Genomic DNA, 24,615 nt, shown 5'->3' with positions numbered 1-24,615 from the left:
GTACTTGTGATTTTCTGAGTTCTTGGTTTTTGTTTAATTGTTTTGACTAAAGCCATTATGCAGGTTACGTTTTGGTAAGAGAAAGCTGGTGAGGTAAGAAATGGTTCGCTCAGCAGGGCACACAGGGGCACATGGGTGCGCCCAGTGCAGCTGTGCTGGACGAATGAACGAAAGGCTCTCCTGGCGACAGCACCGTCTCACCCCCTTGGACCTGACGTCCGGGACAACTCTCCCAGTGACGCAATGTGGAACTGGCACAAAAAAGTACAGCTTCACAAAGGAGATCCAGGCAGCGACCGAGACCACGACCATCTCAGGGCTTTCATTCAGGGACCACCTGAACCACCTTTCTGCAATTCTTTTTTACACCTGCTGCTAAGTCACTTCAGTTGTGTCCGACTCTGTGTGACCCCATAGACAGCAGCCCACCAGGCTCCCCTGACCCTGGGATTCTCCAGGCAAGAACACTGGAGTGGGTTGCCATTTCCTTCTCCAATGCATGAAAGTGAAAGGGAAGTCGCTCAGTCGTGTCCAACTCTTCGCGACCCCATGGACTGCAGCCCACCAGGCTCCTCCGTCCATGGGATTTTCCAGGCAAGAGTACTGGAGTGGGGTGCCATCGCCTTCTCCTCTTTTTCACACCTAGGAATCAGTAAAACCTGCTGCTTTAGAATCGGGGAAGCCTACTAAGTGGAAACTCAAAAGTAAGAAGTCTATAAGCTGTAGAGAAGGGTGGCTAAGAAATCAAAACTACGAGTCAAACTGACTGGCCTGAATTACGGCTCCACCATTGACACATAGGTTACCATGGCAAGCTATCTATCCTCTGTGCCTCAGGACCTAATCTTATTCTTGTGAGGATGAAGTGAATAAGAAATCGATGTATGAAACAGGGGACTCAAAGCTGGTGCACTGGGACAACCCAGAAGGATCGGATGGGGAGGGAGGTGGGAGGGGGTTTCCAGACAGGGGGACACGTGTACACCCATGGCTGATTCATGCCAATGTATGGCAAACACCACCACAATACTGTAAAGTAATTAGCCTCCAATTAAATTGATTAATTTTTAAAAAAAGAAACACTGTGCACAGTGCCTGACGCATGTGAGGTCTCAATAAAAGTCAGCTTTTCTTGTCACTATGAAGCCCCAGTATCAGTGCACAGACCCCCAAAACCCCACCCCCTTCAGGCACTTCCTCCGATCCCCAAGATCCCTGGGGAGACAGAATGGCTTCCCCCAGGATGAGGGCCAACTTAGTCTCCTCACGATTTTCCAGGCTGACTGAAAAATGAAAGTGTTAGTCACTCAGTCGAGTCCGACTCCACAGAGTCAGGCAAGAGTACTGGAGTGGGTTGCCATTCCCTTTTCCAGGGGGTCTTCCCGGCCCAGAGATCCAACCTGGAAGGACAGCCAGTGCCCACCCAGGGGCGCTGCCAGGGCACCCAGGGACTGGAGACGAGGGGTTCTGCCTGCGTCTTCTCTGCTGGGGCCACCGACTCCCCTGAGCTCCTTGGGTGAGAGAGCAGGGTCATGAGCACAGCGCTCCTGCAGAGACCTAGAACCACAGCTCAAGAGGTCAGAAAGCACACTCCTTGCATTAAAACCCACAGTTAGGAACTGGAGGTGGGCAGAGTTTCCAAAGACAAGGCTGACTGACAAGCCGCAATTCAGTAAGAACAGCAAGGGGGGCTGTTCCGTGAGGACCCGAGAGCAAACACCGAGAAAGGAGCTAGGAGGCTGGGGGGGTGGTGTGCGTGCCGGCAGCCCCGTAACTCTCGCGTGTCTGAAAGGCCACGGCACTCAGCCTGGATTGGCAGCAGGCTCTGTACTACACTGAAGCATGCTGAAAATACCAAAGTCCCATGGAATAAAGTATAGCTCCTGGGTCCAAAACCTCACCTGTACCCTAAAAGTTTTATTGTGTATGAACACTCTCAAGTCAAAAGCCAAGTCCCCTGGGGGTGGGGTGGAAGGAGTGAGACAGGAGGACTCAGCAGGTCCGTCACCAGGCGATAAATGGGTATGACTCGCTGAGCACTGTGCTGGATGCTTTCCATGCACGGGTGTGATGGTACTGGGTGCGGCAGCACCCACCGTGAGGAGGGAAAGGCACCCTCTCCTCCTCCGTCCATTTTGTGGTTCACAGATAGGAACTTCCTGAGGAAGCCGAGAGAAGGGGAAATTGCTGTGACTGGTGTAGCATATATTAGGACGAATTCTATAAAATCACTACTCTTCAACCTTCCCTAGAACAAAAATACCAACTCCATAGGGTTTGACCTAGAATACATTTATGTTCTTGTTGTTCAGAAGCTCAGTTGTGTCCAACTGTTTACAACCCCATGAACTGCAGCACGCCAGGCTTCCCTGTCCTTCACCATCACCCAGAGCTTGCTCAAACTCATGTCCCTTCAGTCTGTGATGCCATCCACCCATCTCATCCTCTGTCGTCCCCTTCTCCTCCTGCCTTCAATCTTTCCCAGCTTCGGGGTCTTTTCTAATCAGTGGCTCTTTGCATCAGGTATCCAAAGTATTGGAGCTTTTGCTTCAGCATCAGTCCTTCCAATGAATATTTAGGATTGATTTCCTTTAGGATTGAGTGGTTTGAGCTCCTTGCATTCCATTTTATATATATATATATATATATATAATGACTATATTATATATACTTATTATATTATATATAATTTGTATATTAATCATATCATACACAAATGTCCTGTTTTATTGACTGATTATATAATGTTATCTACACATTACATCAGATGCATGAGACAGAGTGCTTAGTGGTTGAGTACGTGGACTCTGGGCTCAGGCTGCCTGGGAAACCTGCCTCTACCACATACTAGCTTCGGGACAGAGTAAATCATGTATCCTCTCAGTGCCTTTGTTCTTCACCTACAAACCGAGCTAATGATAGGACTGTTGTGAACAGTAAGAAAGCACGAGTCAGTGCTAGAACGGTGCCTGGCACTCGCTACTCACTAGCTGTCACTGCACCTGCTTTTGGTCGCTAGTGCCCTTCTACAGCCCTTGGCAATAGGCAATGCCACCTTGATTTCACAAGGAGAAAACCCAGACTTAGAGACTTCTGGGACTGCACATCCTGTAAGAATGTGGCACAAATCAAACTCAGGTCTTTCTTCTGAGTCCCAAGCCCTGCTGTTCTTGTAAAGCTGCCAGTCTCTCTGAGCCTTCATTTGGTGAAAAGAGAGGTTGGATCAGCTGATTTTATGATTTTTTCCAGCATCCTTATATATCAAAGTAACAGCAGGGGAAAAAAAAAAAACAAACAGGATCATATACTTTCAATTCCACTGAATTCAGTATCCTTAGCCATGTGGCCAGAAGCTTTCTCTATTTAGGGTTCCATTTTTTCCTTTTTTTTCTATTTCTTTCCTTAGTCCTCAGTACATTTCCTAATTAATCACTCCCACTTAATTTCCTAAAGCAATCACATCCTCCCCGCAGGCAAGCGGCCTCGTCTCAGGCAGAAGCACACTCACCAGCTGGCCCCACAGCTACGTGGGAGTGTGCGAGCAGCTTTTGGACACAGACCAAAGAGTGGCACAGACACAGGAAAGACGCAGCTTGGGAGCTACACTCAGAGGACAGTCTTCCCATCTCAGGGACATGCGGGTTTCCTGGTGAGCAGAAGGACACTAGATGTGATCCTCCAAGGAAACCCTGAGGTGCAGAAGATCCGGCCGGAGCATCCCGGGATGCAGGGAGACTGCTGGTGGCTGCTTTGTGATGCCAGGCAGGGCGATGCTGGCGAGGTAGGAAGGCTTAGGTTCCAGATAAGCTTTGATGCTTATCTGTTGTATGAATTTGGACCAGCGCTTTCCTTTGGGTGAGCCTCAGCTTTCCCATCTTTAAAATGAAAATAGTAATATATGCCAACTCTGTGTAGTATAAGGAAGGAGCCACAGATATGACAGCCTAGAGGAGCCTGGCAGATGACATCAATGAGGGAAGCTGGGCTGAGAAAAGAAAAGTAATGATGCCAAATGACAGCGGACACACAGTCTCAGCACTGGAGTCACAATAGGGAGCGGTCAGACTGTGCGGAAAGCCAGACAGGCCTCATCTAAACGCTAGTCAACCACTGCCCTAGAGCCAAGCTGACCCCCTGCTACAAACATTTCCAATTTTTTTTAAGAAGGAAGACAGAAATAGATTTTTATATGAATTCACTCAATCTTGAAATGTTGATAAGCAATTGATACTAGGGCTTCTCTAGTGTCAGTTGGTGGGGCTCAGGGGAAAAGAATTAGCCTGCCAATGCAGGGGACATGGGTTCCATCCCTGGTCCAGGAAGAGCCCGCATGTCACGGAGCAACTAAGCCCACGCACCGCAACTACTGAGCCCACGTGCCTGGACCCCGTGCTCTGCACCGAGGGAAAGCACTGCAGTGAGAAGCCCGATCAATACATACATCTTAGAAAAAGAAAACAGACACCGACACTAAAGAACACCAATATATGAGTCAATATCACATGAGCCAAGCATGGCGCTTTGGAGGGCTGGTTCTGTCCACTGGCCACCGGCTTGCAAATCCTGTCAATGTGAAGCTTTAAGGGAGACAATGTAACACATCAAGCGCTTAGCTGTGCCTGTGACACAGAACAAACCCTCAGGAAAGGGCAGGTGTGGGCGCTATTACTGTTACACTGACTTCTCTGCAACTCAGACCCCACTCCTGACAGTGACACGCAAGGCTCACGGCCGTCTGAGCACATCCCCGAGTGCGCTACGGAGGTGGACCACCGTGCACACACGGATGCTTTATGAACACAGACACACGTCACTGAGATGGGGAGGGCAGCAGTTCTCCACCAGAAGGGATCCAGTCCCCCAGGCGACATCCAGCAATGTCTGGAGACACTTTTTGGTTGTCAGACTAGGGAGGGGTGCTTCTGCAGTCCAGCCAGTAGAGGTCAGGGATGATGCTAAACACTGTAAAATGAACAGGACAGCCCACAGTGACAAGAAGGTATCCCACTCAAAATGTCAACAGTACTGAGGCAGAGAAGCCCTGGGGAGATGGACATTTTCCCTTTGCATCCTCTTTGCAGAAAAGACTTTATAAAGTAGTGAAAGTGCTAATCGCTCAGTCATGTCCCATTCTTTGCGACCCCGTGGACTGTTGTAGCCTGCCAGGCTTCTCTGTCTGTGGAATTCTCCAGGCAAGAATACTGGAGTGAGTAGCCATTCCCTTCTCCAGGGGATCTTCCTGACTCAGGGATCAAACCTGGGTCTTCTGCATTGCAAGCAGGTTCTTCTATCATCTGAGCCGCCAGAGAAGCCCCTTATAAAGACAGAGGTTTGGAAGTTTCTAGAAGGCAAGACGTGGGGGAGGCTGTGGGGTAGGAGCTAAGGGGGCAGCAGACAGGAGAAACAGCGCACAGATACATAGACGGTATCTCCTCCAAGAGTTTCAAGGCCCTGCTTTCACTTTGCTTCCTATAGATTCTTTTCATCCTTGTCTAAATAACAGTCACATCGATATATTTCCTTAAAAGATACTGTTGAAGCTGCACCAGCTAGATAATAGGATCCGGGGAAACTGAGAACTTGAGAGCTAAACTGCTTGAGGCAAGGTCACGCTGCAGGTTGCAGGGCAGACCTGGGAAAGAATCCTCTTGGGTCTTAATCCAGGTCCCTTGGGAAGACATCATTCCATTCTGCTGTTGCCATAGTAATTACAAATCAATTTCATCTATCCATTAAAGCAGTTAGTCCATAGAATGTTCTCAGAAAGCATTGTTGAACTCGCCCTAGTTATTCCATGGATATGAAAGTAATCACATTTTTGTATATTCTATAATTCTGGCTACACTGACGATTGGCCTTCACCTCAAGTGGTATAAATAATCAGGGTTATATTGCACCATGGTTGTCATGCATTGCTATGACTACTCCAAACAAAGAAAACTGTGCTAGAAGCAAAAGCAAGTGATTCGAGCTCACCTTAAGAAGGAAAGGAGAGTGACTTTTATCAATCCCTAGATAAAGCTACCTAACTTGGGGAGATAGTGAAGGACAGGGAAGACTGGCACACTGCAGTCCAGGAGGTTGCAAAGAGTCAGACACAACTTAGCGACTGAATAACAGCAACATAATGCTAAGTGTTTTACATAACTTATCTCATTTAGTATTCTCTATAATTGGGAACTTCTCTTTAGGTCAGTTTTCTGAAACACTGCTGTACATCAGAAATACCTGGGAACTTTACAAAAATCACAACATCCAGGAAGCACCTCAAAATCATTACAACAGAATCACTAGAGATGGAATTCAAGGATCAGTAATTTTTAAATCTCCCCAGGTGATTCCAACACACAACCAAGTCAGAGAATCTGAATTTCAAGACTCATTACCGTTATTTTACAATGATGCTGACATCCTAAGAGCAAAGTGAACTTGCCTAAGGGCGCCCAGCTGGTGAATGGTAATACTGTGATTCAAACCGGAGTCTGCCTTTCTCCAAATGCCAGGCATAATCTTTCTCATTATGCCACTTTCTCCCCAAAGTTTGCTGTCTGTGGCTTTCTCAGTTAGAGTTATTTGGTTGTAAGTTTGTAATCTTCAGCAGAAGGGGATTCACTGGAAGGCATAAGGGTCTTCTGGAGCCAATGGGAATCTTAAAATCAGGTCTGAGGAAGGGAAAGCAGGGATGTTTGGTCCCTGCACAAGTACTTAGATGATATGGCAAGACATCTTGTCCAATTCTTTGTCCCTCTGGTTCAGATTCCAGTTCCAGGAGAAAGTCCCAGACAGACCTGACTTGGGCTATGAGCCGATCCCTTGACTTGGAGAAGGGAAGGTCCCTGATTACAAATCCACCAGACTGTATCCCATGGGGGCAAAAGACGACATTCTTCTAGGAAGCGAGGCTGAATCCTCGGCAGCCACAACACAAGCCTCCTCTGATCAAGGGGATGGAGGGACTTACAAAAGCATGAAGACAGAGACCCTCTCACAGGTGCACTACGAACCTTAAGAGCATGCGTGTGTGCGTGCTCAGTCACTCAGTCGTGTCCGACTCTGTGTGACCCCATGGACTATAGCCTGCCAGGCTCATCTGTCCATGGGATTCTCCAGGCAAGAATATTGCAATGGTTTACCATTGCCTCCTCCAGGGGATCTTCCAGACCCAGGGATCCAACCCACACCTTCTGCATTGGCAGGCAGATTCTTTACCACTGAGCCACCTGCGAAGTCCATGAACCTCAACTGGAACACAGCAAAAACCCAGTTCATGTAATTGTTGAAACAGATAGGGTCATTCAGAATAAAATTGCCACCCAGAAAAATGACTGTGAATGGCTTCAAAATCATTTGCAAAATATTGTGAGTTTGTGCATTTTTCTAAGAACAAGGTCAATTTATTTGATCAGATTATCTAGAATTATTTTTAAAAGGCTTTTAGGAGATCTTAGGGAAGAAAAGGAGAAGCTCTTGACTGAGCTCAGATCCCAGAAACTACCTGGAAAAATTAAGCCTTATGTCCTTGCTTGGCACCACACAGACACGGCTGGCAGAATCCACCAATCTTGAGCCAGGAAAACAGTGCTTTTTAAAAATACAACAACAAAGACAGACACAGGTAAGAGCCAGCATGTTTGCCCACAGTCACACAGCAGTGGGCTTCCCTGGTGCTCAGACAGTCAAGAATCTACCTGCAATGCGGGAGACCTGGGTTGGATCCCTGGGTTGGAAAGATCCCCCGAGAAGGAAATGGCCATCCACTCCAGTACTCTTTCCTGGAGAATTCCATGGACAGAGGAGCCTGGTCCTGCAGTCCATGGTCTGCAGGGTCTCAGGAGTCGGACGTGACTGAGTGACTGACACTACTACTGTGCACAATAGTAAGAAAGAGTCTAGATCCAACAGGAAAAAGAACTGAGTGGTTATTCCAGAAAAAATGGTTATTACTGGAGGAAGGCAGGGGGCGCTCTGGGGTCAAAAGCAAAAGGTCAGTTGCGGAAGTATTTAAACAGAGCACTGTCCCTCAGTTTAGTTCAGTTCAGTCGCTCAGTCATGTCCAACTCTTTGCAACTCCATGGACTGTAGTACGCCAGGCTTCCCTGTCCATCACCAACTCCCAGAGCCTACTTCAAGTCATGTCCATCGCGTCAGTGATGCCATCCAACCATCTCATCCTCTGTCATCCCCTTCTCTTCCTCCTAGCTGGCACTGTCCCTAGCTGGCTCCTTACCAAAACAGGACCAGCTCTCTATCCCATAAGGGTATCCTCCCAGATCTAAACATCAAAAGGCCCTAGAATGCAGGGACTTGGAAAACGAGGCTATTGTGTAATTAAATATATAATGTTCAATGCATAAATTTGTGGATGATTCAATATACAAACAAGAGAACTACAACTGTTAGCTGCAGCTGCCCAATTTATAGGTACTACGTGTTAAGTCTCTACTAAGTGTCAGGGACTGAGCTAAAAGCTTTAGCTGATGAATTTCTCATCCTCACAATAAGCCTAAAAGGTATTTACCATTATACCCATTTTACAGACGAGGCTCCTAGGACTCCACATAATAGAAGGACTTGTCTATCGCTACAGGACAACAAGCAGTGGACTTGAAACCAGAGCTGCCAGCTTGAGCATCTATGTGCTTGCTGCAGTGCCAGGATGCCTCACAATGCCCATTAGCATCAACTACATGTTGGGCATTTTGCTAATTCTTATAACAGTCCTTGAAATAGCTATTATTGTCTTCTTTTTTTTTTTTTTTTTGATAAGAAAATTGAGTCTAGAAAGACCATTATTGATAATTTGACAAAAGGCACATTTTTAGCCCAGGTTTTTTTAAATCCAAATCTCTTTGGCTTTAAAAGCTGAGGGACTTTCCACCAAACCTCCTGCCTATCTAATTCAATTTGATTTTTAAAAATGCATTGACTTCATTTTATTTTCACGAGCATTGTACTTAACCCATAGAGAAACGCAGCCTCTGCCCTCAAGAAGCTTTTAATCTTGTTAGGATATTATTTACAAGGTATGGAAAATAACCATGATAACTATATGACTATTAGGTTTTATAAACATGGCCACAGGTTCTTTGAGACTTCTTCCTTCCAGAAGGAAGGTTCCTCCTCTTTAACCTGGGCTAGTATGCAGTTGTATACAGCAATAGAATACACCAAAGGGACACTATGTTACTTCTAAGGCTAGTTTATAGAAAATCATGTAGCTCCTGGGTTATTTACTGACCCAAGGGTTCTTAGAGTTCTGAGCCTCTATATAAGAAGTTAGATCACTCTAAGGCCCTCATGCTTCAGGGAAGCTCAAGCCACATCGAGGGGTTACACACGGGCACTTTAGTCAACAATCCCCATAGAGCCGTCTTCAAGTTAAACCACCTGGGTGCCAGACATATGGGTGAACAGCCTGAAGATGATTTTAGTATCCACCCATTCAAGTGTCCCATAGTCATTCCCTTCTCTCTATGACATGTCACACATCTGGAAGCAGAGATGAGCCATCCTACAGAACCATGTCCCACACCCTGACCCAAAGAATCAGGGACCATAATAAAATGGCCATGGCTTTAGTTTTGGCAGTGGTTTGTAAATCAACCATGCATGCCTGCTTAGTTGCTCAGTCATGTCCGACTCTGGGATCCCATGGACTGAGGCCCACCAGGCTCCTCTGTCTGTGAGATTCTCCAGACAGGAATACTGGAGGGGGTTGCCATTCCCTTCTACAGGGGATCTTCCCGACCCAGTGATCAAACCTCAGTCTCCTGCACAGCAGGCAGATTCTTTACCTTCTGAACCACTAGGGAACTTCGAATCAGCCATAAGTAATCAGAATAATGGCTTTTAAAGTGGTTATTCAAGACCAGGCACGTCCTCTAAGCTTGGCACGTAACACCTTATTTGATCCTCCCGCAGCCCAAGGACACAGGTGACTACTGAAGAACATGCCCAAGACTGCTTAGCTAGTTCAAGCCCCGGCCGCACCAACTCCAGCGTCAGTACTGTGAGCTGCTCTGCTATAGAGGGAGGGACATTCTGCCTGTGCAGTCTACAAAGCCCAGAGCCAGTCAGTTTTCAGAAACACCGACTGCTTTTTTTGACACGAAACATCTTTTTCTTTCTTAATTTCAGAAGGCTTCCTGGGGAACTGAGCTAATTATCTGAGCCTTAATCAAGGACCAGCCACTCCCTGAAGCAGCTGTTCTGGCCTCTCGATTGCCTCTCGAAAGTCCCTGGGATTGGTTACTTGTTGGCTCAGGTCTAAACCCCAAATCCCAGCCAGAGAAGTGAAGATGTATAGGGTCGAAGGGATCCTTGGAGATCTGCCAGCCTCCTCCCTCTGTCCCCTTAAAAGATGAGGAAACTGAGGCCCAGAGAGGTCAAGTGACTTGTCCAAGGTCACACAGTATGTCAGAGGTACAGCCAGGTCTCCAAATTCCCAGGCAAACATTCTTTCCACCACACCATGCTGCAGTTGCTAAAAATTCCCCAGAGCTGCCTCCCTCAGCCCTCCGCTTGACAAAGCTGTTTCCCCCCACACCCCCACACAACTACACACAGTCACATTTGGCAAGAGGTGCTATCAGCCCCACTCTGCTCATGAAACGCCGTTTTGCAATGGGGCCTCCTTGTTCGTTAGCAACACAGACAAAGGAAACTGTAGCGCAGTCTTCTCAGAAGGGGATGCCTCTTGTTTTAAAGACGGGAAGAGGGCTTCCTGGCTGAATATGGCTCGAATCAGCATGCAACTCCAGTCGGGAAAAAACCTAGAGGAGAAGATTTTGGTCTTTGCAAAATTTCTAGAACATATAAGGAAGGCACATGGCAGGAAGAAGCGTAAGGGAAGTGTCTCAGTGTTAAAATGAGCGCCTGAACAGAGTAAACAGCAGACTGGTTACCATCCCGTGGCATGAAGTAATTAGAAGGGGGCGGGGGGAGCCTTAGACATTAAAACCTCCCATGAAGTAACTGGCCTTCCCATTTTGGATTTTTTCTCTAGTCCTGGTTCCCAGCTGTTTGTTTGTTTTTTTGCCTTCAATCTGGGATCGTCCTATCAGATCAGATCAGATCAGTCGCTCAGTCGTGTCCGACTCTTTGCAACCCCAGGAATCGCAGCACACCAGGCCTCCCTATCCATCACCAACTCCTGGAGTTCACTCAGACTCACGTCCATTGAGTCAGTGATGCCATCCAGCCATCTCACCCTCTGTCGTCCCCTTCTCCTCCTGCCCCCTACCTATACCTATACCTTAATCAAGCTCCTTTGTTCCTCTCCCCTTGGGTTCCACAATACTCCTTATTTATTTACGACTAGATTTGGTCCTTTCTGTCTCCCTGGTTTCTCAGATTGGCAAAGGCTTCCTACAGCTCTGAGTGATCATTGAGCACCAAATGCTGTGATTGAGGCTGAAATGAAAGCAGGACAGACTTCTCATGAGGGCAGCTCACACCACAAAGCTGGGGTCCCCTCCGATTGCAGTTCTGAGACACGTATCTGTCCGGGTGGGTTGAGATCAGTGGCAAGCGGGTAGACCAGATGATCTCCAGAGCTACTTGCAAAGCTTGAAAGCCTCCTGGCTAGAGAAGGGAATGAGGGGGAGGGACAGAACCAAGTTCCATGGCAGAAATTCAGGACTTGTAAGCTGGCAGCAGATGGAGAGGAAAGCGCCAGTTTCTAGCAGGAGGAGATGTACTGCATACATTTCTCAGGGCTACTGCAAGCCCCAGGTCTTCCCTTCCAAAGGATCAGCTGAACGGTGCCCAGGAACCACACAGTCAGCCACATGTACAGGCACAAACTGAGTTTTCCAAAAAAGAAACTGGCCCAAATGGAAGTTCTCAGACCCTTCCCCTCAAAGCTGTCTTCCACATCAACTACCCCACTCCCAGGCAAACCTGTCCAAAGAGCAACCTGTGGTCCAAAGCCCGCTTCCTCATTCTCCCCTGGGGAAACTCCTGCCTGCTTTGTTACACCTCAGAGAGAAGACTGGGGGGAATCAGCACCAGGGAAGCCATGTCCAGTGGTCTAGTTACAGCTGGGGCAGCCCAGGAGAGGCAGCTGGCCCCCCAAAGGAGGCCCTGTGCTCCTCATGGCCCCAAATGCTGCTGTGCTGTGTGTCAGTGTTTATGAAATGCTTCTCAAATAAGGTCAGTGTTCCACGCAGAGTCAGGACTCTAATAAAATGCAGAACTTGTGCTGTTTGCCAGCTAGCTGTGGAGGCATACTTGAATTCTTTCTCGGATACAGTTGTTCTCATATTAATATTTTCCCCATGCGTTTGTTTTTTTTCAAATTCTACTTGTACTTTTTTTTTTTATGATGTGTGAGTTTTCCTACATATTGTACCCACTAACAGGGATGAGTGGGGCTTGCTTTCACCAGTGGTTCCTGAAGGCTTGATGTCTCTTCCTTCATTTTCCCCATCACCCCATAAATCTCTTCCTCTCTGAACCTAGCATGGTGGCTTTCACCTTGTCAGTCACCTGGTGGGTAAGCTCAGCCCAGATTGAGTTCCATATTATTTTGAGCTGTTCTGGTTATGAGGATATTTCACTTGCTTTAGCCATCATTCTATACCACTGAGCTGTGCTGTGCTCAGTCGTGTCCAACTCTTTGTGACCCCCTGGACTTCAGCCCGCCAGGCTCCGTGGGGTTCTCCAGGCAAGAGTACTGGAATGGGTTGCCACTTCCTTCTCCAGAGGATCTTTCCAACACAGGGACTGAACCCACGTCTCTTGCATCTCCAGCATCGCAGGCAGAGTCTTTTACCATCTTACCACCTGGGAAGCCCCAGTCATCATTGTTCAGTTCAGTTCAGTCACTCAGTCGTGTCTGACTCTTTGCAACCCCATGGACTGCAGCACACCAGGCCTCCCTGTCCAGCACCAACTCCTGGAGCTTACTCAAACTCATGTCCATTGAGTTGGTGATGCCATCCAACCATCTCAACCTCTGTCATCCCCTTCTCCTCCCACCTTCAATCTTTTCCAGCATCAGCACTCAATAAATAGCTCCCTTAACTGACTCCATCTTTCAAGGAGCCCCTTACGTGGTTCTACTTTCTTGAGACCGCTGGTTAGTAATTACTCAGATGAAAAGTTCTCTCAACTCCACCTGGCTGGGTTACTGGTATTGGTATGAGGCTCTATTTGCATTTGTAAAAGATGCATCTTGATAAATGAAAAGGATAAGCCCAGGCAAAATTCAAAAACATGGGTGACCCTGAGCAAGTCCTTTGAATTCGCTGTTTCCTCACCTATAAATATAAGATGCTAAGATGAATCCTGATCATCTTTTAGATGCAGGATTTAGCTGATAAAGCTCTTGTGGGCGGCATCAGTAAGTCATTGCCACGGCACTAGATTTAGGAGACATTTGCAGACATTTGATCTCATTCAAACTCTGCATCAGTGCCATGATTGAAGTGTTATTCCCACCATTCTAAAGGTTACAGATGAGACAATTAAGACTCCAAAAGATACTCCTGTAAGTTTCTGCAGTTAAAAAAATGGATGGAAACCAGGTTTCTCCCTAGGTCTTTTTCCTCATTAAAGGTTATATCAAACTGTACTCTCCATTGGTTTCACATTAACGCCTCTTCGAAACCTCATATATAAAACACTTTCTACCTACATTACAGAGCTTGGCAGAGGTGCAGGGGAGCAACAGAATATCAGAAAGCGCTAGATGATCCAGAAACTTTCATAACACATTTCTGAGCAGAACAGCTCACCAATGAAATCATCATTGCTGAGTTTTCCAATCACAGAAGAAGCCGCTCTATTCTCTGCTTGGGTTGCATGGAGTGTAGGAGCATGTTGCAGTCATCATTCACAGAGGTCAGCCCCAGAGGACCTCTCCCCACCACCCTGGGCATTATGAAGGACTTCGGGTGGCCCTGAAGATGAAGTCTCAGGCTGTCTTCAGGACACAGCCACGGACTGGCAGTCTCCAGTCTGCAACTAAGGTCCAGGCCACAAAGATCCTCCTGAAATACAATCTGAGGAACTGAGGTTTAGATGGTCGAAGTCCAAATTCAGTACTAGGCAATGGAGAGCTACCTGCAGGGCAGGACTGGGTAAGAAGCCAAGCTTGGAAGGGTCAAGGCAGGGACCAGGAGAAATACACAAGATGCACACACCCGTGGCCAAGCCCACAAATCTCAGATGAGAAGAGACCACAGACACACTATGCAGACAGACCTGAGCTGGGGTATCTACTAACTGAGGGCAGGGGAGCAAGGAGGGGGTACGCCAGGAGCAGACAGAAACTAGGGAGGCTGAGAAATGCAAGAGGGAGTCAAGGTGGGTGGTTCAGTGTGCTGGCAGACTTTCAGGAACCACACTCCACGCTGTTGCCAAAGTGCAGAATGAATCAGGGGTCAGGAACTCAGACTGGCATTTCGGACAAGAGAAGAGGAATCTGAGCCCACACAAGCAGTGATAAAACCATGAAAAGTGAAGCTGCGTTCACTCCAGCGAGGCTGCATCTTATACACATCCTGTACCAGCAGGACCCAACCTCAGGTGGCAGGAGTCCAGAGATCACGGCTGAAAGAAGGCGAGTGGTACCACCAGCTAGAAGGAAAGACAATCCCTGGCAAGAGCTAGGCAGATACTCATGGGGGAAAACGCCCGCCAAGAAGGCTCATCAGGGGACTCCCCTGGTGGTCCAGCGGTTAAGACTTTGCCTTCCACTGCAGGGGTACAGGTTCAGACCCTGGTCAGAGAGCTAATAGCTCACATGCCTTGCAGCCAAAAATCCAAGACAAAACAAACAAATAAAAAAAGCAGAAGCAATATTGTAACAAACTCAATAAAGACTTTAAAAAAAATAGCCCACATTAAAAAAAAAAATAAAGCCACATTAGAATGTTCTTGGAGGGTTATTCCCCTCAAATCTAAAATAAAAAATCATAGTAATTAGCCACATAATCATGGTGATATTTTCCCTAAGACTGGGTTTAGTCCTAAACACCCTAAATGCCCCCATTAGATAAAACTTTCTTAAGAGCAGCCCCTATCATGTTAAATGGGGCTCAGGCCCTCTTTGGTTTCTTATAATTGTGAACTCTGTGAATCTAAACTACATTCCTATTTCTAGCCATGGGAACCCACTTCTCCAATTCAAACATCACCTTTTAATACGTCCCCAAGGTGGACAGGCTAGCTCTTTTGCCAGGTGGCCAGAACATAGCATCAGAACCCCTCTCAGGATACCTTGCATCAATAGGTTCTCTGATTCAATAGAATCTTGCTTTTTTCCCCTTCTGGTCATTCTTTGAGAACTAGGTTTGGAAGAATGGATAAGGGTGTGCTAACTTAACTTGGGGAAGGGATAACGTGACCAGTGGTGGGAGCGCAGACTGGAGACCAGCCTGCCTGGACAAACCCTGGCTCCACACCTCCCACCTGGGGAAGGGCCCTCTCCATCTCTGTTTCCTTGTCTGTAAAACGGGGACACACGGAGTTCCTGTTTGGCATGACGGGTTGAAGACTGAGTCTATGCACGTCAAGAGTGAGAGCAGCACCAGGCCCAAACCCCAGGAACGGGCGCAGTGGAGATGGAGAGCACCACTGCCACGGCCATCAGTGTTTATGGAGGCTTCAGGAGCACCTGGGCACTCAGTCCTCTGTGCCGCGTCCTGCATCACATTCGTCCACCCACTTTCCAAGCAAATGGGCTCCGTACCAGTGGGCACCCCAGATAGTCAAAGAAATCACTTTGAGAAACGGAGGTTCTCAGATGGGCCATGCTGCTGAAAAGAAGGGCCTGATTTCTCAGGCTAGAATATTTCACAGGAGAGAATACACCTACACACACCTACACACACGCACACACCCCACATCGTAGGCTGATGGGGCTTCTGGCACCAAACTTGACAGAAAAAGGATGAAGCAAAAGTCATGAAGGAAAAGGCTACAAGAAACCAAGAGTATAGAGAAAATTCAACACAAGGGGGAAATTAAACATTAATAGGAAATCATTCCAGAGAAAATACGAACAATAGAACTCCAGGGAAAGAAGATGCTACAGGCCAATAAGACCTCAAGATTTGTATCTACCCCAGCCAGGAAGAACAGGACAATGTACTTGTGTAATCTACACCCCAGACCATAGAAAGATGTGGAAAAAAACCGAGAGAATGTTGCTGACTGTATTGACAACCTGGATAAAGATCTATAGGGCAAGCTCACTAAAACCGCAGAGGGAATGAGGAGAGGAGTGGCTAATATGCCGGAAGGAAATTAAACAGAGAAACGTTCCTGAAAAGCTGATGAAATGAAACTATTTGCCAAAATTTAATTAGGATAAATGCAAAGTGTTGGACTTAGATGCCAAAAGTCAAGCGCACAAGTCGAGGATGGGAGAAAGTAAGGTGAACAGCACGGAGGTCTGGGGAGACCCTGGGGAGACAGTGACAAGCAGGGTCCAAACGAGCCGAGCCAGGGGCGGGGCTGAGCCGGGCGAAGAGGCCCCTGCAGCAGGCCCTGCCAGGAGGCAAGACAGCGAGGGACTGGAAGGCCTCATTCAAACCAGTGAAAGGCAAAGAGGACTGGGATCTAGTCAAAGGAAGAAAACTATGAAAGGAGAGAGTGCTTGTCTCAAAGTCTAACACGCACAGAATAGCTGAGGTAATTATAAAAGTTTATGGAAGAAGAGAGAAGCCTTGGGCAGGCGGGTGTGGAGAAACTCAACAGCAGTAAGATGTCTGAAATCCTATCATTTGGGAAAGGATTCTGCTTGCTCTGTGTAATAACAAGTAATGGGAGATGGGTCCAACCCCCAAACAAAGAAAAATTTTTTCTTAGAACTGCTTTTAAAAATGGAATAAATTGCCTTGGGAAGAACTGAGGGCCTCACCACTAAATGTAATCAAACAAAGAAGGACCACCTTCCCCCAAATTACGCTGGTGGAAGACCAATCTGCACATGGTCGAAACTTGGACAAGAGGACCTCTTTCAACCTCGACAATCAATATTTTTCCAAATCAGGCTTTATCTTGAGTGTGCTCCAGAATGAAGACTATAGTCAATAAGAATTGTGATAAGCATGATAATAGGTGTATTCGTGGAGGATGCACTGGGATTCATGCAGTCTATACACACCTGATACAGCGTCCCGTTTAAGGGGACGATTATCATTCCCATTTTATAAGCGAAGACACTGAGGTGACCCAGCTAGTTAAACAGTGAACCAGGACTGGAGTCCCATCTGGCTCGGAAATCCACACCTCTGCTCACAGAAGTATTCCGTTCCCACTTCCCAATCTGCTCAGTACTGAGGATCTTTCATCACACACTCTTGACACTGTTTCTGGGGGAATGGCTGGACAAGCGCGGTGCCAGCAACAGAACCACGAAGACCACAGAGGGTGGGAAGGAAAGCGGAGCTTCGGCAGACTGGAGCGAGCGGTACTTTCACAATGCAGTCTAGGTCTCCCAGCAGAGTTCTCCCCATCTGAGTAAGACGGATTTAAATTTAAGTCTGGAGAATAATGAATAATCGGGAGCCTCAAAAAACTCAACACCAGAAACCACAGCAGGGCACCCTCGGATCTACTCTATCCAGAATTAGTAGTGCTTCAGAAAATCTCTCAGGAAAAAAAAAAATATGCCTTGTTTTTGTTTGTTTTTTGTTTTTCCAGCAGTTATAGAAAGGGTTACGACCACCTTACATAACAAGGGTGGAGCATGCTAGTAAATACAGCTGTTTCAAGTAAAAGCAGTAACAGAGGCAGACAAGGGAAGTCAGTAAAAGTAGGTATTTAGGCAAAGACAGAAGGAATAAGCATTGAAGAAATAAAGTCAGGGCCAAAAATTCCACATGTAAATCCAACCCCCTCAAAATAAATAAATAAAATGCATTCTTTATTTAAATATTCCACAGAGCAGCACGCCCATGGAAAAGATATGAACCACTTCAACCGTAATCTCATTTTTAAGAAACAGAGGCCAACCTGGGCTTAGCTGGGGAGGAGAGGGAGGGAACCGGGCACGAAGGGATTGGGCACAGCCTATGTGCAGGCAGGGGACTTGCCCCGACAGGCACACTTCGAGTGGGCATCTCAAAACTTCCAGCTGGATGAGGCCCGAGATGAAGAAATGGAAATAACCACTGTGGTCACAATCATTAAGAGTTTGTGGAGGCCTACGTGCCAGGTACTGTGTTAAGCACTTCCGGTACCTTATTTCATTTCACTGTCCCCCAAAGGAATACTGACTCTGTGCCCTGTACAGATAAGGAATGGTAGTTGGAAAAGCAACATGCTGGGCACTGTGCCGAGTGCTTCACATGGATGCCTTGGGCCACATGCATAGCATTCCGACAGGGGCCAGTGTAAGCGCCATCCCTGTACACAGGTGTGGAAATATGGTACAAAGGGATGAAAGAGATGGCAGCCCAGAGGAGTGGGGTGACCTGTCCCAAGTGCAACAGCAAAGATGGAGCAGAGCCAGAACAGAGCTGTCTGTCTCCAGAGACCAGGCCTGAACCAGGAGGCACGGGGCTCTGGAATCATCTTGCATCACCCACATAGTGCCAAAGACTCCCCAGCTCTCAGACCTGTTGTTCTCCTTTCCAGGGGAGAAACAAGTCAATGACAACAAAGGGAACTGGAGAGAAACAAAGTAGCGAATATGCAGAAATAAACAAGGCCCAGCTCAAGCGCAGAAGCAAAACTTAATAGTGAACCTACAAACACATGGATTAATACAAGCAGAGCAGCAATCAAAAACCACAGAGTGGAGGATAATGCTGATGAGCTTCTGATTAAAAAGTCCTACAGTTTAAGTGATCGGGATTTCTAGCTCTTTTCATGGGCATGTGCACAGTAGGAGTTTTGCAAGATTGCTTAGCAACGCCTGGCAACCAGACTCCAGAAAGGATCACTCCTTGGTAACTCTAGTAAAGCAATAATTTTAGCTCATGAAAGCTAAATTTTAGAAACCCTTAATAACTCATATAATAGGTTACTAGTAAGAAGCCTGCAGCCATACATAAAAATGCAAATCTATAACCACTCAGCTTTCACTTGTATGAACCAAAGAAAGACGTGTACTTTTGTGATTCATCATTAATTTATTTAATACACACTTGCTGAAAACCTACTATGTGCCAGACTCTGTTCTATGCTATGAGAAAGAGGCCCTTGACAGTTCACCAGTGAACTATAGGCTATACATAAAAAAACATGGGCTGGACTAGAATCCTACTTTTAGGAAAATGAGGCCCAGAGAAGGAAAGCAATCCATTCTAAGTTGCACAGCACCCTACAGGATATTTTCAGCTGCTTATGTCCCACTCAGATTCAGCAGGAAAACACTGCTCCCCTGAAAAGGTCACATTCCCATGATTGGTCCAGAGAGGCCCCAGGATCCACCAGTTTGCCTCTGAGCTGGCCTGGAGGGCTGGGAGTACCAGGATGCAGGGCCTGGCTGTTGAGCATCTTGGAAAGTCTCCCACTTGACCTCAGGACCTCTGTGGTCAAGTAAGGGAAAGCCTATGACACGGTGTCGGTTTTTATTGGACCCAACCACCGGCGAAGCTTGCCGTCATCTGGAGTGATGGAGAAAATTAAGTTACCACATTCTCACGTTTCAGCCTTTAGCCCGTATTCCTTCACAAACAGGAAATGTTTATTTAAATACAGCAGTCTCCAGCATGTTCCAGAGCCAAGTGAACAACCAAAGATGTCCACTCTTGCCCCCTCCACTGTCCAGGCCACCACCTCGCCGTGGGTGAGGAGCGGGCCTCCGCCTGCCTGGGCAGGACGGGGCGGAGGGGCCCTGCGTGAGAGTTCATTTTCATCTGTCTCCTCCTTTTCTGGGCCAAGATTGTGGTTGGAGAAGAAGTACATCTGTGGGCTCCTTTTGTACTCAGAAGGGTAAAGGCAGCATCTGTTTACTCTGTGCTCCATGGTAAATGTTTTGTTTCAGGCACCACCATTCACTTCCTCTCCCCTCATCCTCTATCTCTGCTCCATGGATAATAAATTACACTGAATTCTCCTCTGCGTTTATTTTGCTTTCTTGTGGGTGTCACCTCCCCACTGAAGGGAAAAAAAATTTGTCAGTAGTTTATAAACGGCAGAGAGTTTCTCCGCGAGATGTGCTGGCATTATGGAGAGTATGCTAGAACACAGACCCCTAGCTCACAGATACCAGCTTAATTATGAACAACTTAACAGGCCCCATTCCAGGCCTGAAGCAAAGTCCAAATCGTGACTGCATTATCCTCATGTACGTTTCCCTTAAAGGCATGCCATGGGTGGACACGGTCACAACACCAGAGCAACAACCACACACACACACCCCTTCATAAAAGGCTCTTTGGGAGACAGAATAGCAGGAATGCAGAAGGTAGAAAATGCTTCCTCTTTGTTATAAAATGCAATGTAAACATCTGAGATCAGAAAATGGCTTTTAGGAAGGTCCCGAGCATCTAGGGGTAGCGCTGACAAAAGTTGTTGTCGTTCCTGTTTAGTCGTTCAGTTGTGTTTGACTCTTTGCGATCCTGTGAACTGTAGCCCACCAGGCTCCTCTGTCCGTGGGATTTTCCAGGCAACAATGTTGGAGTGGATCGCCATTTCCTTCTCCAGGGGATCTTCCTGACCCAGGAATCAAACCCCAGTCAGATTTTTTACCACTGAGCCACCAAGGGAAGCCCCACTGACAAAACTTAGCCACACGAAAAAATGAGCCTTGAGAAGTTGAAAGCACTCACTAAAGGAAAGTTCCTTCTTCCATCCTTTGATTACATTCTTGAAGTTGGATTACTGGTTTTCCTCTGTATATGCCATGATTTTATATACAGTTACTGGAATGCAGTGGACGCTCAAGTTATGTTTGTTGAATGAATGAAGGGAAGAATGAATGAAAAATTCCTCCCTAAAGAAATCCTTAGCATAACTCAGAAATTCCACCCCCTCCCCCCAAGAGTATGCAGAACTGAAATGTTACATGTGAGCTGACAGAGAGGGTGTGGGATGATGAAGGACTATTGGAACTGTTGTTGGGAGGCTGTGCCTAATCCTTGCAGTAACTCTGACCCAGCCTGCCTGTAAAACCTGTCCCCATCCCCCACCCCGAGGAGGAAAGAGACTAGATGAAAAGCCAGCCTTGGCAACCACCTCACCCTAATGCAAGCCCAGCAAACGAGACATCAATGACCAGAACCAAAGGAGATGAGATTCACACATTCCAAAGCATCTCCTACTCTGCCAATGCCTGCTGGTGGCCATGATGGCAGAGGCCCATGGGAATGCCCAGGACTCCAGTCTCTACCCAGTTTCTTCAATTACAGAGCAGATGGGCAGACCCCAGTTGCCTGGGTCTCCTGGGGGAGGCAGTGCAGTGGCATGCTGGCTGCAGAGCTGTGCCTGCAGCTTTTGAGGACTTCCTACATGCCACAAATAGAGGGGCCTACTCTCCTTGTTGTCTCAAACACGCCACATGATTTTAAATATCAAAGAGGCCCCAAAGAGGAGCGCTAATGTCAAAGCAAGTGAATGTTCGCAGAGCGCACCTGAAGCAGCAGTAACAGTTGCCTATTCTAAGACCCCAGCCCAAGGAGAGCCCTCCCAGGACCATCTATTTACAGATCTTGGTCCAAGTTGACCCTTGTTCCAAGGATGTCCAGCAGAGGGGTAAGGGGTGTACACTTGGGAGCCAGATATACTCGAATTCAAACACTTAACTAGATACTACATGACCTTGAGCCAATGACAAAAAGGCTTTAACAGTTAAGTGGAATGATAAGCATTACCTTTGTAACTAATAAGAGGGTTGTAGAGATTCAGTAAGGTAACACATGTAAACAAACTGAGGCACACAGAGCATTCGCTAAACATTAGCTACAGTTGGCTACAGTTATTATTTCACTCACTCATGTGGTTGGCCCCGGTGTGAGGAGGGAGGTGACTTTATCAGTTATAGGTTTCCAAAAACACCACTAAAACAAGTTTTTCACTGGCATGGTAGAATATAATGTCTGAATTCAGTCGTGGAAGCCTGGATTCTGGCCCTTTTATTGCCACCAACTTGCTGTGTGACCTTAGGCGAGTCATTTCACATTTCCAAGCTACATTTTCCACGTGTATGCATGAAGGTTCAGTTCTACCCTCCTCTAGAACTGTATGGTTCACCCCCCACAGAATAATCACTGCACTTGGAAAAAAAAATGTTTTGAGCCAAAGCAAAGCAGGAAAAAGGAAGGCAATTCTACTGAGTCTCTGCTCCGGGACACACAAAGAGTAGGCAGCAGAGAATGAAGTGGCAGGAGGTGATTAACAGGAATAACACACTCTAAGACAATCCATCTTAGTCTCTTGCCACTCTCCTCCAGACTAAATCGGGGAAGGCAGAATCTCAAAGACCCCTGCGCCTACTCTAAGACACGCGGGGAAGGGGCAGTGGGAGAACCAAGACCCGCAGGAAGCTACCAGCTAGAGCAAACCCTCGCCCACTTCTGGGCTGTGTTCCCAGTCCCTTCCAACCCCCCTCCACCATTTCTCCTTCCTTCTTCACTCCTGACTGCAGGCTAGAAACAGCCCACCCCAGTCCAAGTTTTGAAATTGGTCCGAGGATCAAAATGATAAATGTTTCCAAAACGTTGACATATGAAAAGTAAATATTTGGTTGCACAATTGGGGTTAAAACGAGGGTCAATCCACCCCACTCTCCAAGCGCCTCTCCTCTTGCTGCCAAGCCCAGGATCCGAGGTTGAGTGCGGTTTGTAAGATTATAGCGCTCGCTCTCATTTAAAGGGCTGTCAGCATTTCCATTCTCCGGCCCCGTTCGGAGAGGCATTTATAACCGAGCCATAAAAAATTCACCGGGGCTGCAACTTGGCTTCTCGGAGGCTGCGCTCCAGGCAGGGCGGGTTTTGCAAGCACCCACTCTGAAATGGTTTGGTTCCTAAGAAGTTAGACCTTCAGACACACTCTCAACTTTCCTCGCAAGGGCAGCCAGAGAGCGGCTGGCCCATGCTGATCTCCGAGCTGGTCACAGTCTCTGGAGCCCGCTCTCCTAGTCCCCGTGCCTTGCAGCCCCATCACCCTTCCGCTTTCTTCTTCCCTCCCTCTTCAAATAGCGCGGGCCCCTTCCTCTCACCCTAAGACCTCACCGTAAGACCTCCCTGGCTGCAGTGTCATCTCCTCCCTTTCCTTCCGCCAGCATTCTCCTTGGAAACTGTCAGCTGGCCCTGCGTCTGGAACCCTTCACCCCTGGAGAGGCACTGCTCTTCGCTCATCACAGGGGGCCTCAAGCCCTCTTTCCTTAGACCTGTCCAAAGCCACAGACCCCCAACTTAGAGGGTGGAGGATCCGATCCAGGAGATGGGGAAGGCAGAGACTGCAACCAACGCGACCAAGGGAAAAGGAAGGCTCTGGCGCGCCTGGGGCCCCTTCTGTGGGACCCAGGTGGGTGGCCCGGGTGGGGTAGGGCGGGGCGGGGGTACTCACAGGCGCTCGGCGTTGCGGGGGATGCCCCGGGGAACAGCCCGGAGGCCCAGCCCATGGCAGTCCACGCTGGCGGCGGAGCAGGTACACTTGGTGGGGCAGGCGGCAGCGGGGGGCCCGCTCAGAACACTCGCCAACGCCAAGGCCAGCATCAGGCGGGCGCGCACGGCGGCGCCGGCCCCCGTCCGCCCGGGGGCCATAGTGTGCAGGGGCCCGCGCCCGGAGGAGGCTACCTCGGCAGGGCAAGACGCGTGGAGCCCGCGGAGATGCGCTAAAAGCACGGACGGCCTGGGGAGCGGGCAGCGGAGTTAGCGCGGAGGAGGAGCGAGCTCGGCGCTCAGGCGCACGGGGCGCGGGCGGAGCGGGGCGCGCCGGGAGGCGGCGGCGGCAGCAGCTCCATCGGCGGGGCCGGCGCTGCCCCGCTGCGCATCGCTCGGAGTGCCCAGGTGCCGAGCGCCCCCTGGCCCCACCGGACCGCGGCCCGGGGCGCGGGCCGGGTCGGAAACCTGGGGAGAGCGCAGTGGGGCGCGGCGCCCGGAGCGGTCCGGCTTGGGGCCGGGCTCGGGAGCGCGGCGGCGACGGCGGCTGGGGCACGGGGCGGCTGGGTGAGCTGGCCGGCGCTCGCTCTCTCCATTCACTGAGCGGGGCAGACACCGGAGACGCGGGGCCCACCCCTCCCGCCCCCCCAAAAACGCCAGCTCCGCCTCCCATTGGCTGCGCCGCGCGTCATGTCGACTAAGTTGGGAACTTTGCTGGAGCGACCGGGGAGCACGAAGGGAGGAGGCCACAGAGGAGTGAGAAGGAACCGGGCGGGAAGAGGGACTCGCTCGGCCAGCAGGGCCCCAGAATTGAGGCTTATTCACTCTAGGGAGCCAAGGACTGAACAGGCTGGTGATACATTTTCTTTATTCCAGCACTGAGCTAGGCATGCTACTTACAGTTTTCTCTGTCCCAACATCGTCCCGCAAGAGGGAATTTGTAGACCCCTATTTTATAGATTAGAAACTCAGAGCTCAGAGAAGTGAAGTGACTTGCCTGAAGTCACACAGCCACTGGGGACCCCAAACCGTGGCCCTCTCATTCACCATGTTTTACTTCACAGTCCATCAAAACTGCAGCCCTGCCTCATCTACAAAGATCCTCAAAGAT

At 48.5% G+C, this 24,615-nt stretch overlaps 1 protein-coding gene across 2 annotated transcripts in view; it reads right to left on the bottom strand.

Annotated features, from left to right (window-relative positions):
- Positions 1-24,117, bottom strand: part of SLIT3 (slit guidance ligand 3) — a 718,940-nt gene extending 694,823 nt beyond the window's left edge. For both annotated transcript variants that reach the window (XM_086362269.1, XM_086362271.1), the window contains exon 1: positions 23,470-24,117. In XM_086362269.1, coding sequence (XP_086218395.1) covers positions 23,470-23,666 — 197 coding nt within the window. In that variant the 5' untranslated portion in view covers positions 23,667-24,117. The remainder of the gene's footprint in view (positions 1-23,469) is intronic.
- Between the last annotated feature and the right edge of the window lie 498 nt (positions 24,118-24,615).

The sequence above is a fragment of the Bos grunniens genome, chromosome 20 (genome assembly GCF_055505025.1).
Source record: "Bos grunniens cultivar Pamir isolate PY7600 chromosome 20, Bosgru_T2T1.0, whole genome shotgun sequence".
Classification (NCBI taxonomy): Eukaryota; Metazoa; Chordata; class Mammalia; order Artiodactyla; family Bovidae; genus Bos; species Bos grunniens.
The sequence above is the reverse complement of the archived record's forward strand: the minus strand, read 5'-3'. Positions and strand labels throughout refer to the sequence as shown.